Source organism: Nicotiana tabacum, chromosome 12 (genome assembly GCF_000715075.1).
Source record: "Nicotiana tabacum cultivar K326 chromosome 12, ASM71507v2, whole genome shotgun sequence".
Lineage (NCBI taxonomy): Eukaryota > Viridiplantae > Streptophyta > Magnoliopsida > Solanales > Solanaceae > Nicotiana > Nicotiana tabacum.
The window spans coordinates 55,665,640-55,680,910 of NC_134091.1; the positions used below are offsets into that span (position 1 = coordinate 55,665,640).

Consider the following 15,271-nt stretch of genomic DNA (forward strand, 5'->3'; position numbering starts at 1 on the left):
TCATCAGGGCCAGTCATCTTTCAGTGCCCTGCCAGCCCAGAGTTCGTCTCGTGCCCCTTCAAGTTAGGGTTCATTTACACCGGGTGCTTCTAGTAGCTATTCTGGTTCTCGGGGCCCGATTCAATCAGCACCACCACCAGTACCGGGGCTGCTTTGAGTGCGGGGAATTTGGGAATATGTGGAGACAATGTCCTCGTCGCTCGGGAGGTCTAGTGCAGCAGAGGAGTCAGACTACGACTTCAGCACCAGTTACTTCTCCACCCGCCCAGCCAGCGCGAGGTGGGGGTGAGTTAGCTAGGGGTCACCCAAGAGGGGGAGGCTGATCAGGTGGTGTCCAGGCCCAATTTTATGCTTTTCCTGCCAGGCCAGATGTTGTTTCCTTAGATGCAGTGATCACAAGTATTGTCTCAGTGTGCCATAGTGAGGTTTCTATATTATTTGACCCTGGTTCTACTTATTCGTATGTGTCATCGTACTTTACTCATTATCTGGATATGCCCAGTGAGTCCTTAGTTTCAGAGGGAGAATGTAACGACCCGGCCGGTCGTTTTGAGTATTACAATCCCGTTCCCCCATTTACTACTCAAATTGTGATTTACGGTTGTTATTTGGCTTGCCGGGGGTAATTGGTTCGGGTCCGGGGAGATTTTGTAATGATTTGGAACACTTAGTTCCAAGGTTTAGAATTTAAGTTGAAAAGGTTGACCAGATGTAGACTTATGTGTAACGACCCCGGAGAATTTTTGCTAAGGAAATTAAGGTTTTGTGGTGCCGAGGTAGATCAATTAGTACAAAAGTTATAGAAATTTGAATAATGGCCGTAGAGTGAAGCAGATGTGAGGCAAGATTTGAGGAAATTTGCGGTGCATTATGCGACTGTAAACCTGTTATGCGGTGCATTATGCGACCGCGGAATAGGTATGCGGGCCGCATAATCACCGCAGGCCTAAACAGGTGACCCTCATTTTGGAGCTTCAATTATGCGGTCAGTTTGCGGACCGCATACGTGTTATGCGATCGCAAATCTGCGTCGGGGCTTCAATTCTTTCTAATTTTTGATCCGACCCAACTTCGATTTATAGCCCTTGAAGCTCATTTTGGAGCAAAAATTTGACATTTTTAGAGAGAAGGGAGAGTGTTCTAGAGAGAGAAAGTGAAGACTTAGTCAATTGTTCATCAATTCTTCTTCAAGACTTGAAGATTTCATAAGGATCTTGCTAGGGCTTCAAAGAGGTAAGAATTGCTTCCCCCAATTCTTCAATTTTGATTTTTGGGGTAAAGATGGGTGATTAAGAGTATAATTCTTGGGTGTAAGAGTATTATTTATAGGTATCAATAAGGTTTATGGAAATATTATTGAGTTCAAATGGGTAAAGGTTGGGTTGAAAATGGTAGAAATCTTCAAAGATTTTAGTTGAAGATTTGAGGGTCGAGTTGATGTCGGAATTTGGTGAAATTTGTATGGTTGGACTCATGGTTGGATGGGCATTCATATTTTGTAACTTTGGCTGGGTTCCAAGATGTGGACCCCATGGGCGAGTTTTGAGTTAATTTTGGATTTTTATTGGAAAATTATTATTTCCTTATGGAATTAACTACAATAATTGGTATTGACTGAATCGAATTAATTGTGGCAAGATATGAGGCTTTCGGAGATCAATTCTTGTGGCAAGGGCATATCAGAATAAAGAATTTCATGGTTTGAGGTAAGTAACAGTTCTAAATTTGGTCCTAAGGGTATAAAACCACGGAATATGTATTATGTGATTGGTTTTGAGGTGACGCACATGCTAGGTGATGGGCATATGGGCGTGCACCGTAGGAATTATGACTTGGTCAATTTCATGGAACTTGTAGTTGAAAAATCTGATGATATTAGAGAAATTAATCTATGAATCATGTTTAAATCATATGTTTACACTGTTGGGACCCACAAAGGTCGTGTACTTGTGAAATTATTTGCTAAATTGATGTTTTGCACTTAGTCACAGTTCTATTTGTACATTTTTACCTCAGTCTCTCTTATTCATTATTGATGCATCATATCATTATTGTTGGGCTGCTTACCATGATTTCTAAGAGCCCAAGAGACTGGAGAGGTTGATGACTGAGTGAGGCCGAGGGCTTAATTGTGAGGATATTTATGGATCGGGCTGCACGCCGCAACATGTTTAATTGATTTATGCCATGATTGACTTGATATAGCGCTTTGGCTGAAGGAGCCCCTCCAGAGTCTGTACACACCCCCAGTAAGCGCAGGTACTTACCGAGTGCGAGTGCTAATTGCGAGTGTCGTGTGATGAGTGACTGTGAGGAATGAGTGACAGTGAGGAAAGAGTGACTGTGAGGAAAGAGTGTTTGTGAGGTTGGAGGGAATGGGAGCACTGAGTGACTGTTGCTCTGAGAGGATGCATTGATTTAATTATTGCTGCATTTCAGCTGTCATATATCACTGATTTGGAAAAATTTCTAAAAGACATTCTCTTTTATTTCAGTCAAAGTTGATATGAAATTACTGTGGAGTTTTAAATGTTGAACTCGAAAGTATGCCTACCCTTTTATGTTGGAAAGTACTGTAATTGGACTTAGCTGAGAAGATCGTCACTACTTTCAGTTCTTTATTTATTATTATTACTTATTGAGTTGGTTGTACTCATACTGCACCCTGCACTTCGTGTGCAGATCCAGGTGATCTCGGATACAGTGGGTGTTGATTATTTTACATAGTCGATTTTTCGGAGATTCAGAGGTAGCTGTCATATTTCGCAGACCTTGTCTCTCCTTCCCTATCCTCTTGTTTACTGTATTTGGTCTTAGACTATTATAGATCGTGTTTTCCAGACGTGTAATATATAGATGCACATGTACTCAGTGACACCGGATTTTGGAAGTAAATTATAATGAGTATTTGTGGGATTTTTCCCCTTAAATTAATTATTATGTTTCCAATATTTAAAATACATTGTGGGTTATTGATGTTGTCGGCTTGCCTAGTATCAGAATAGGCGCCATCACGACAGGTGTAATTTTTGGGTCGTGACAGTCAAGTAGGTTGTCCATTTGTTTGCCTAATTTCTAAGGATAGGGACTGTTCAGGGGTTAGAGTCAAGACACTAAATCCAAATCATAACTGTTTCATTACTTATGATAATTGTATTGTTGACTACTTCACCATTGCACATTATTTTAAGAGTAAGTTGCAAGACAATCCAAAATATAAAGTGAAAGAGATGAGGGCTGATTTGAGATCTACATTTGAGCTCAATGCAAGACATGGCAAATGCAAGAGAACAAAAACACTGATTTTGAATAAGCTACAAGGAAGTTTTAAAGATGAGTACAACAAGCTAGAGGTCTATGCTAATGAGTTGAAGATTAGCAATCATGAAAGTGATATAATAATTAATTTATCAAAAGATGCTCTTCTTGAAGATAAGAGGACGTTCTTAAGAATGTATATTTGTTTTCATGCTTTGAAAATGAGTTTTAAGAAAGGTATGAGACCTTTTATTGGACTAGATGGGATATTTTTGAAGGGAAAATCTAAGGGTCGGCTTTTGGTTATTGTTGGTCTTGACTAAATAAATCATTTCTATCCTATAATTGGGCTATAGTGGACAAAGAAACAAAGAGAACTTGGGATTGATTTTTGGAAATGCTAAAGAGGTCACTGGATCTCAACATGGGAGAAGGATACACTTTCATTTCAGACATGCAAAATATAGTGTTTCTGTCCATGTTCTTTTATAGTTCTATATGTTTCTTTAAACTCATATTGTTTTTCTAATGATTTGTAGGGTTTGATTGAGGCAATGAAAATTATTTTACCTGAAGCTAATCATAGGTATTGTGTTAGACACATTGAGGCTAATAGGTGTAAAAGATGGAGATCTAGGAAAATGAAAAAGCTTATGTGGTGGAGTGCATAAGGCACATATGAGGAGGGTTTTGATGACCAATTGAAGAAGATAGAGGAGATGGATGAAAATGCAGTGAAGGATTTGCTATATTACCCTGCCCAGTCATGGTGTAGATCATTCTTTGATACTGTATGCAAGAATATGACTGTGGATAACAACTTCACAGAATTATTCAATGCATGGATCCTGGATGCAAGGTACAAAGCTATAATTAAGATGCTAGATGGCATTAGGATGAAGGTGATGGAAATGTTGAGAGAGCATGAGGACAAAGTGAAGTCATGGACTACTGACTTTAGTCCTTATGCCATGAAGCTTTATAAAAGTTATTTGAGGATTGCACATAAATGTGTGGTTCACTTTAATGGTGACTGGGGCTATGAAATATCTGAAGGGCCTGATAAACACAGTAAACATGGTCTTGAAGCAATGCAACTGTAGGTCTTGGCAACTATCTGGAATGCCATGTCCTTATGCCATTAGGGCATTTGTGTACAAAAGTCTTAATCCTTTGCGGGGAATACATTGGTGGTATTGCAAAGAGGCAATATTAAAGACTTATTAATACAAGATACTGCCTGTTAGGGTAGAAATATTAGTCCCTGCAGATGCAATGGAACCACCACAGATAGTGAAGTTAACTGGTAGACTTAAGGTGAAGAGAACTAGGCAAAAGGATGAAACAATTAAGAGACAAGGAGAATGGTCTATGCCAAGAAAATGAAGGGTTATGAACCGCAGCAACTGTGGATAGTCAAATCACAACACACGAGTGTGTAAGAAGGTAACTTTTACTATCATTAGTCTTTAACAATTGATATATACTTAATTGACAATGTCTCATTTCTTAATGACAACCATCTAAGGGAACTTTAACACAGAAAAGGAAGACAACTGAAATTTTGAAGATATTGATAAAGAGATACCATTGTCAAGGCCTGAACAATCTCAAGCTAATAAAGGCTCCTTCAATCCTTTTGTGTTCATTTCCTACACCAGTGTTTCCTCACCAAAAAAAGCTCTAGCAAGCTGTTAGTACGACATGTTCTCTACCAGACTTCACAGATGAAGAAGACCTTGCTTTGAGGCCAAAAGTTATATTATATATGGGGGACAAGGATTCAAATGAGACATCAACCAAATATCACATCTGGAACAAGAGTCATCAAATTAAAAGGTGATTCAACTAGTGTGAGTTAGCCCTCAATTCTGTCATATTACCTAGAGGACTAGGGGAAAGAAGCTCTAACTACTAACCAGTTGGAGTTGCAGGCGCAGAAAAATATTGGAAAGCTTAAGGCAAGAAAGGGGAAGTGAAACATTATGCTGGACAATATGTTTTTGAAGTAATGGTATTTTGTATAAACAAATTGTTTTGGTGCTGTAATTGTCACGACCCAAAAACCCACTAGTCGTGATGATACCTAACCCAACCCGTTAGGTAAGCCAATTTTTAACTATCCAATTCCAATGAAATTAATTAAAAGAAAAAATCTAAAACTGATACATCTCCCCAAGAACTGGTAGTACAAATCATGAGCTTCTAAGAATAGAGTATATAAAGCGAAAATGAAATAAATACATAGTCTGTTTGAATAATACATAAACAGAGCTTTTATAAACCTAAGGCTACCCTGAACAAGAGACAACTACAACCGGAACGCATGTACATCTTCAAATCTCGCAACCATTGAGCACAGCAACAACATCAGCCAATATCTGCACGCAATGTGCAGAAGTGTAGTATCAGTACAACCGACCCCATGTACTGAGTAAGTAACAAACCTAGCCGTAGGTTAAAAGTAGTGACGAGCTTCTACCAAGGTCGGGTCCAAAATCAATAGTCCACAACAATCCATAACAACATAAAGCAAATAATACCAGAAGTAACTCCGGGATAAAATACTCAGCCAGCTAATGATTTCAAAAATAGTAGTTCTTTCTTTCAAATACTTCAGTAAAAAACCCAAATTATTTGCCTAAGTTGCCAATAATATGAATAGTTTGAAAACAATAAATTTCTCCAAAAATCTTCTCAATAATAAATAATATATTTTATTTTTCTTCTGGATAACCCGTGTAAAACAAATGCATCACTATGCCCATCTGTCAAAAATGTGTGAGAAATCATGAATGATGTGATGTTGTACAGCATGAGGAAAAATACATCTCTATGCCTGTATGTCATGTGTGCATGACAATGCGATGCAACTCAATGATAAAATCATAAACAGCCCCTCGGACAGAATATCAATCATGTATAGCCCCTCGGGCAAACCTCACAGTCACTCGTGCCACTCGGGCATACCTCACAATCACTCTTGCCACTCGGGCATACCTCACAATCACTCTTGCCACTCGGGCATGCCTCACAATCACTCATGCGTCCCAGTCACTCAGCACTCGGCACTCGCACTCAGTAGGTACCTGCGCTCACTGGGGGTGTGTACAGACTCCGGAGGGGCTCCTTCAGCCCAAGCGCTATAATCTGCACGGACAACTCACGTGCGATAATAATAAAGTATGCTGCAGGCGGGCAGCCCCGATCCACACTCATCCTCACCAATCAGGCCCTCGGCCTCACTCAGTCATAAGTATGCTGCAGGCGGGCAGCCCCGATCCACACTCATCCTCACAAATCAGGCCCTCAGCCGATATCAAACATGCTGCGACGTGCAGCCCGATCCCATGAATATGCAACATGCTGCGGCGTGCAGCCCGATCCCATGAATATGAAACATAAATCAGGCCCTCGGCCTCAGTCAGTCATAAACCTCTCAAGCCACTCGGGCATCTCAGTAAAACAGGGCATTCGACCCAAAATATTTTTATGCATCAAAATAGAGTCATAAAACTGAGTTATGATATGCAATGAAATAAATATGACTGAGTATGACTTTTCAATTTAACACAATAATTTACAGCAATATGTCTGTGGGTCCCAATAATACTGGCACATAGCCTCAACATGATTTTTATTATGCTTTTCAGCTCAATTTCTTTAACACATAACACCGCTCGGAAAATGCCAAGATTATTTAACTATAAAATTCCACATAAATAATTATGTCACAATTTCTATAGTCCACGCCCACACGCCCGTCACCTAGCATGTGCGTCACCTCCCAACAATTCACAAAATACATATATTCAGGGTTCATACCCTCAACTCCAAGATTAGAAGAGTTACTTACCTCAATCCAAGAAAATTCTTTATTCCAATAAACCTTTTCCTCGTGATTCGGCCTCCGAAAGCCTCGAATCTTAGTCAAAATAATTCGATACAATCAACACGAGGTATAGGAATCAATTCCATATGAAAATGCTAATTTTCCATAAAAATCCAAAATTTAGCTCAAACATCGCCTGTGGGGCCCACGTATCGGAACCCGATAAAAATTATAAAATCCGAACACCCATTCCGATACGAGTCAACCATACAAAAATGATCAAATTCTGACATCGGATTGACCTTCAAATCTTCATTTTATATTTTTGGAAGATTTTATAAAAATCTGGTTTTTTTTTTCCCATAGATTCACGGATTCATGATATAAATGAATATGGAATCATGAAATATAATCAATATAGGATAAGGAACACTTACCCTAATATTTTCCCGTAAAAATCGCCCAAGTATCGCCTACACCGAGCTCCATAAACTAAAAAATGAGTAAAAATGGCAAGAACCCCATTTTATAGACCCTCAGTTATTTCGGGCGTCACAGGTAGCATAGGGCGCTGCCTGTGGTGCAGTTTCCAGCACCCCAAAATTTCCAGTGCCAGGGCTAGCTCCCCACGCTACCCTGGGGGCTCGCGGCGACGGAAAAATCATTCCAGACACGGAAATCGGCATAACTCTCTCATACGATGTCCGAATTCAATGATTCTTTTTGCTATGGCTCTGTAATTTCAATACGAATCTAATACTTTAATCAAAACTGAATTTGGAGCTTATTTGCTTAATGTGATACCACATATTCTTGAAGAATCGACATCGAGCATTCTAGGTTCGATGCCGAAATATAGCAAGTCAATCCGGAATGAACTCAAATTTTGCGTACAAGTCATAAATGGCATAACAAAGCTATTCCAATTTCAAAAATATGATTCCGACCTCGATATCAAAAGGTCAAACCCCGGTCAAATCTTTCAAAAATTTAACTTTCGGCATTTCAAGTCTAATTCCACTACGGACCTTCAAATAATTTTTTTGACACGCTCCTAAATCCAAAATTATCATACGGAGCTATTGGAATCATCAAAACTCCATTTCGGGGTCATTTTCACATAAGTCGATATCCGGTCACTATTTTAACTTAAGCTTTAAACCTTGGAACTAAGTGTTCCAATTCATTCCAAAACCTCATCGGACCCGAACCAAATTGCTCCGGCAAGTCACACAATAACTGTAAAGCCCAATTTGAGAAGTAAATGGGAAAACTGGATTGTGATACTCAAAATGACCGGCCGGGTCATTACAGTAATTTATGACTTCGACAGTACATTTAACTCTAGTTTTTAATGCTTTATTGGTACTGACAGTTGGATGCCATAATATGACCTAGGTGGTAACTTATTTTGGGGTTATGTTATGGCACCTGTGTCAATGTAACAGTAACTTGACAATTAACTTTTACTAGTAATGTTAAGGGTAATTTAGACTATTTCAGTTTGTTTTCTTATTGCTAGTATTCAGTTTATTTTCTTAATGACAGTTAACTTTTGCTAGTAGTGTTAGTGTAGTTATTTGAATAAGTACAAATTCATTTATGTAGTTTGAATAACAGTTAACATGTATGACTCATTTTTATATCGCAACAAGTTCATGAAGATCAAATCATATTAACCAACAAAAATATGTGAACACAAAGAGCAATCAACATATACAATTCGGAAAGTACAAATCCGATTAGCCAAAGAAAAATATATACTACACTGCTTCCACTTAAGTTCACCATACCTGATAACTTAACAAAATACAAACTAGATTTCACCAACTAGTTATCATTTATATTCATCATAGAAGTTGCAATTAAGCAAGCAAATAGGACCCAAGATATCATAGTAAAGATCTTCATCTTCAAGACTTTGGCTTCTAATTTCCTTGAATTGGTCATTTCTCAGCGATTTGCAGCCTCCATTTCTTCATTTTTTCCCCTTCAATATGTCCCTTTCCAGATAAATAGTATCCAATGAAGACTCCAAAATGCTTGTTTTATTGCATTTAATCTCATTTATTGCCTCCAATGCTTCCAATTTTCCCTTCAATTTCAGTCTTTCAATCTTGACAGCCTCCACTTGCGCTTTCAACTTACAAATAATTATCATAGCTCTGTCCGATAACACTTCATCAGACCATTCAAAATAACCATACGAAATTTTCCAAAAAATAAAATCTTACAATATGTTATAAGTGAAATTTCAGAAAATAAAAATCAAAAAATTATCATACACGAATTATATATAGAATATAAGATATTAACCTCAGGTTTAGGATATTTGTAGAATCTCCTACCAGCGTTCTAAGGAGTGTAAGCCATGAGGTAGAGTGTAGTCAATCTGCATTTGCATGTCCTACTCGACATACATTCTTGAGATGACGAACTCCCTTCTAACATTGTAACTCCCTAGTCGTGAAAATTATACACAAAATAAGAAAGAAAATAGAGATGATGATAGAAAACAGAGGAAAAACGCTTCAGATGGGGAAAACCTTAACTTTGGAGAGGAAATAAACGATTACATTCTTTTAGGGGGAAGGGGGGGTTAGCGGGTCGGGGCTGAACGAGTAAGGGATCCAAATGGGTAGATGGTTATATTGTTATTTAAGATTGCGCCACGTCTCTCTCTAAAAGGGTCCGTTAGTGATGGGGGCAAGAATATTAAAATGGATAATGATAGAGATTAGTAGTGAAGGAAAGTATAACAGAGGGTACTAATAACTAATTATCGATAATAGAGGGACACAAATGGCACTTTTCCGATGGTACAAACTACATATAGTGGAAAAAATTTAGTAATGACCAAAAAAAAAAAAACCAATTTAGTAATTTACCCAAAGTTTGCGTAATTTATTTTCGGAGTACCTCATTTATTCACAATTCTAGTACTTTACGACGCCGTTTAGCTGCTTCTTTTCCTTTTATTCACCCCCAACAAGTCGCTCAGTTCCCCTTACCAATCTCCTCTCCTTAAACCGGTGGAATCTCGATCCGACTTTGTTCTTGCTCTATTCGTTTCACATCCCAAGTCTCAAATTGCATTCTGGTGAGCGCTCAAAACCCCTTTATCCTCTTACAGTTCCTTTTTACAGTTTTACAAGATAATTTTAGAATCAATTAGTTATTACAATGTACCAAGGAAAAGGAAAAAATGGGTTTTCTTTTTAATTTTACTAGCTCTTTGTAATTGTTGTTTGGTATCTGAGTTCAAACACTGAATTGGATCATATAAGGGTTAATTTTAAAATGGGTTTTCTTTTTAATTTTACTTGCTCTTTGTAATTGTTGTTTGGTATCTGAGTTCAAACACTGAATTGGATCATATAAGGGTTAATTTCAAGAAGTTAGTGCTTCTGTCGTGCTGTTTTAGGAAAAAAATTGTGGAAACAAAGTGGTTATCTCTAAAATGGATAAAGTTTTGTTCTTTATAATTCATGTCTTAGTTTAGTGAATATGTTTATGAAAATGGGCGTTTCTGCTTCCTAGAAGCAGTTTTTTTGGCTGTTAACTTTGTGTTCATTTAGAGAGTAAGTTTAAAGATCAATGATACAGTTTAAGGCATTGCTGAAATTTGAATGGAGCGGAGATAGTTAATATCATAAAACTGGTTTTAACATGGCTTTGTTACGAAATGGTTGGTGGCAAATGATATGGCTATCTCTAATGTGGACAAATCAGCGTTGTTATAGGCTTGCTTGAGGTTCACCTTAAGCCCTGAAGTTGGGTTACTTTATGCTCGGTGTTTAGCCGCACTTTCTTCACTAAAGCTGCAACAATGTTGGCACTTTTCTACGCTTTTCAGTTTTCGCCTTTTGCTGGAACTTTGTTTCTTGATCAGTGACAATGTTAGAAAATTTTTCTACTTTGGGATTTAATATGGCTAAAATTAAGCGGAATTGTGAGGAGATGGTAACCCCGAGGGGATGACCTAGCGAAGAGTTGAAGTGACAGAAAGTTTTATGTCTTAACAAAGGTTCGAATCCCAGCAGAGGCGACACTGAGTAAATTCTTTCCATATACCTAAGCTTTGATAGGTAGAGTTATTAAACTTGTGTTGGTGGGAGGTGCAAGTACCTGATGGTTTTGTTGAAGTGTGCACACATTAGCCCAGACCGCAATCATTGTTAAAACTAAAGAAAAAAAATTCTGAGGAGAGGGCACTTCAATTTGTTAGAAACCACTCAAAATGCTCTTTTGGTTTTTTTGATCGGTAACTGTTCTTTTTAGCATATGTTCTGTTGATCAGAATTATTCACGTTGAATAATAGTTTACAGGTTACTCGCTAAACTAATTTTGTGTAGTAATTAGTGAACTTTTATCTTCTACTCACATACTAAGAATCAAAGAGAGTACACAAAGTAGTCATTAATGTGCTAAGCTTATGATCGACAAAAATGCTGGATGTGAAGGAAATGCAAATGCGGGATAGAGCTTTTTCATCTAAGTGGTTTTTCCCGTTTTGTATTTAACAGTATACAACTTTTCAAATACTGATAATCAAATACTATCACCCAATTAGTGATAATCAAATATATCACCCAGCTTCAATTTATTATATGCACTTCAACGACATTGCTTGTGGGTGGAGAACATAACCCAGTACCAGTTCATCTCCTGTGTTGACTATTTCCTTAGTATACTAATTCCATAAAAGCCGTGTTGCTCGGATTCGTGTCGGATACTTTTGGAGGATCCGACACAGGTGCGACAGCATTTTGGAGAGTCCGCGCAACATAGCATAAAAGTTAGTTTAAAAATAAGGATTAATGTACATTGTTGTCTGTTAATTTTTTTAATCGTTAAATGTAATGAGTCATTCTATTCAATGCTTTTCTATAAGGTTGCTTCTAGCTCGCATGATGTCAATCTTTCCTGATAATACCTTGAAAGTTTAAAATGAATTGGAGCTTATTTGTGACCTCTTTCTTTTCTTTTGACGTGTTTCCTTTAAACAATTCATCAGTCTGATTGTTTTTTTCTTTTGTGCACCTGAAGTTCATGGCTGGATCTGGGAGTTCGATGCTGTATTCTTTTCTTCTGTTCATCACAACACTCTCTTTGCAAGAAGTGTATAGAGGGAAATTAGCATCTTCAGAATTGTATACGATTCTCGGAGGTTTCACTAGTTCTCTCATCTTCATTTTGCTGCTAACGGTGAGAAAAATTCCTCCTCGTATCAAGAAGTGCTGTGTTAATGTCTCAAAGGTTCTGTTAAAATTTACAATGTCTGTATTCCTGTACAATAAAGCTGTATGCATTTTGATGTATGCTGTTCTTGTAGAAATTGTTCTATTCATTTGCAAATGTATCTGGAGCTTACTTTTTTCTCCACCAGCAAGTTAACCAGATACAACCTATGAATATAAATACAAGCTTTATACTAAACTGACTGTGAGGTTGATTGCACACGTTTTCAGTGTGCTCTCTGTTTTCAGCTGTTGGGAGACCAAACTTGAAGGGAAGAAATTAAGAAGTAATCTTTCCTCCCTGTCATCTTGTGGCAGAAATCTTCGTTTTAGAGATCAATTCACTTTCCTGTTGTATCATTTTGCTGTTAGATCCACCGTAGTCTTCACCGTTTTTTACATAGTCTCATGATTGTCATGCATTTTATGGCTGCACATACTGAAGTATCACATGTTGCTTTGCTAGAACAGTTTATACCAAGCTATTCTGATATTGAGCTTGACTTGGTGTTACTCTGCAGTTCATTGGAAACTATCAAGAAACATGTGGTGTAAGGAGTGGATGGGGTGCTGGTGAGTGGGATATATTTTGAATTATCCATTGTCGTATTTCGATCAATTCTGTTAAAGATCTGAATAACTTTCTGACACCCATCTTGCTTATGCTGTCATGTGCTTTGATATTCTAAGTACAAATAAAAATAGATTTTAGTTTCTTAGATGTAACATTGGAATTATTGTATATTTTCCTTAGCATATTTATTTTAATATTCAATCCCATATGTATAAGTCACTTGTTAACCAATTAATGCTAATTTTTTTGGAGCATATATCCTGCATTAGTAATGAGATACAGCAGCTGTATGGGTGAATTAATTTTTTAATCTGTTCTATTTGTCTGTTTCATTGCAGTTATACTTGCAGAGGTAGTTGCTCTTATTGCTGCTAGCACTGTTCATCGAGTCTGCATCACGACATGGTAATGACCTAAAAGCTACCATCTAGTTACCAATATTAAAGAGATTTATGTTTATTGTTCCTCACCTACAACTGCTGATCTTACAGCATTGCTGTTTTGATGCTAATCTATCATCTCCACCTTCCTTTCTCTTTACTCTTCTCTTCTTTTATATGTCAGACTGCCATTCTCATCAACAGCTGATCCAAAAGAATTTAGGCTTGTATATTGGTTAATGAGCGGAGTCAAGCTTGACTTCCTTTCTGAACAAATGTCCAATCTATCAACTGGCATTCCATCACCGTAATATTTGGGTAATAAGTGGGTTGTTAAGATAGTCATTCAATTCCACATGCACAACTACTCCCTCTGTCCCATTTTACATGTCATACTTTCCTTTTTAGTCTATCCCAAAAAGAATGTCATACTTATTTAAAAACAATTTAACTTTAAATTTCCTACTTTAACCCTTAATAAGATGATTTAATGAGATGATTTACAACCACAAATATCTATGGCTTGTTTCGGACCACGAGTTTCAAAAGTCTTCCTTTCTTTCTTAAACTTTGTGCCGCGTCAAGCACCACCACATAAATTGGGGCTGAGGGAGTATTTATTTAGCGGATTACCCATCTTGCCATCTCTAATTGCACATGCAATTTCAAAGTGTGCTTAAATACTGGCGAACAAGCCCCTTACTTTTCTCTTAAGCTAAAGAAGCTCATATAAAATGAGATGGAAGGTTGGAGAACTTTGACCTTACTTATCTTCCTGTAAATAACTTAGCTGAAAGTACTAATCATTTTTTTTTAAATAGCTGAAAACAAACCTCTTTTCTTAATGAGGAATCAAGAAAGTACAAGGAAAAAGAAATTTGCATTATGTTTAAAACTTGAGGAAAACCCTCTGCTGGTTCAAGCCAATTGCTCGCATTTTATATTATCAAAATCTGGTCCTCTATCCCTCCTTAGCGTGGCTAAGTGGTTCCTTGATGAACCATGTACCAAAGCATCTTGCAGTTTTGTTTCTTTACCTTTGTTCTAAAAGGGAGAGCTCAGGTTCTACTGCTTGGCCACTTGATTGATTATAAAAGATGGTAGAAAATTTCCAAGTAGACTGTTGCATCTAATAGGAAAACCAGTGAATAAATTGTAAACACATTATTGTCAGAATGTTGTACTCTTAATAATATTGTTTTCATTAGAGTAACTTTGACGAGGCAAATATTTTGGCGCAACATATTTGGATAATTGATTGGTTATTATGTCACATCTTGTCATGAGCATGTATAGAATACCGATTGCATGGTAGTATAATGTTTGTAAATCTGATTGGGTATTTTTGGATCTTATGCAGCTTCTTGTTCTCAGCCGCATTGCTGTATGAGGTCAACAAGCTCTCAGGAGTGATGGTCTCTAGAAGTGAATCTAGAGGCAAAAGGTACTAATGTGATTTTTTGGCCTCGCAAGGCCAGGATGGTTGGAGCCATTTGCTTAGCGTTGTACTTTTCATAGTTATGTTATGAGAGGTGAGACAAATTATACGAGAACTTGCAGAATGATATTTTAAACGAAATCATGATTTTATATTCACTGCATTCTTGGTAATTTGTAGGTTTACTGGCCTTGGTTATTTTAGTTATAGTTTTGTTGAGCAACTTAAAAGTTGACATGATGAGTTTTGTGGTGAAATTCCCCAATGTAGTGGTGTTCATGAGGTATCCAATTTACAGTCGATGAAGAAAAAGAGAGAAACTGCATTAAGCAAAATGCAAGTCTGATTTATGTCGTATATGGCGTGTGTGAGATCCTTATGTAGGTCTAGAGTTTCATTTTTTATGACTACAACTGCTGTTCTTAGCTTAAAAGGAACTAAGGAAAGCTAACTTAAATCAACTAGCCCAATTTGTTTTTTTCTCAAATTTTATAACTTTAATGACTTTTTGCCGTTTGTTCTTCCTACACTTTAGTGTAACGAAATCC

General features: G+C 37.4%; 1 protein-coding gene across 1 annotated transcript; it reads left to right on the top strand.

The window, feature by feature from the left end:
* Positions 1 to 10,050: 10,050 nt before the first annotated feature.
* LOC107823780 (uncharacterized) lies at positions 10,051 to 14,881 on the top strand. The gene is made up of 5 exons (XM_016650490.2): positions 10,051 to 10,190; positions 12,141 to 12,299; positions 12,853 to 12,904; positions 13,244 to 13,310; positions 14,646 to 14,881. The coding sequence occupies exons 2-5, from the start codon at positions 12,144 to 12,146 to the stop codon at positions 14,734 to 14,736; spliced, it is 366 nt and encodes a 121-aa protein (XP_016505976.1). The 5' UTR covers positions 10,051 to 10,190; positions 12,141 to 12,143; the 3' UTR covers positions 14,737 to 14,881.
* The last annotated feature ends 390 nt before the right edge of the window (positions 14,882 to 15,271 follow it).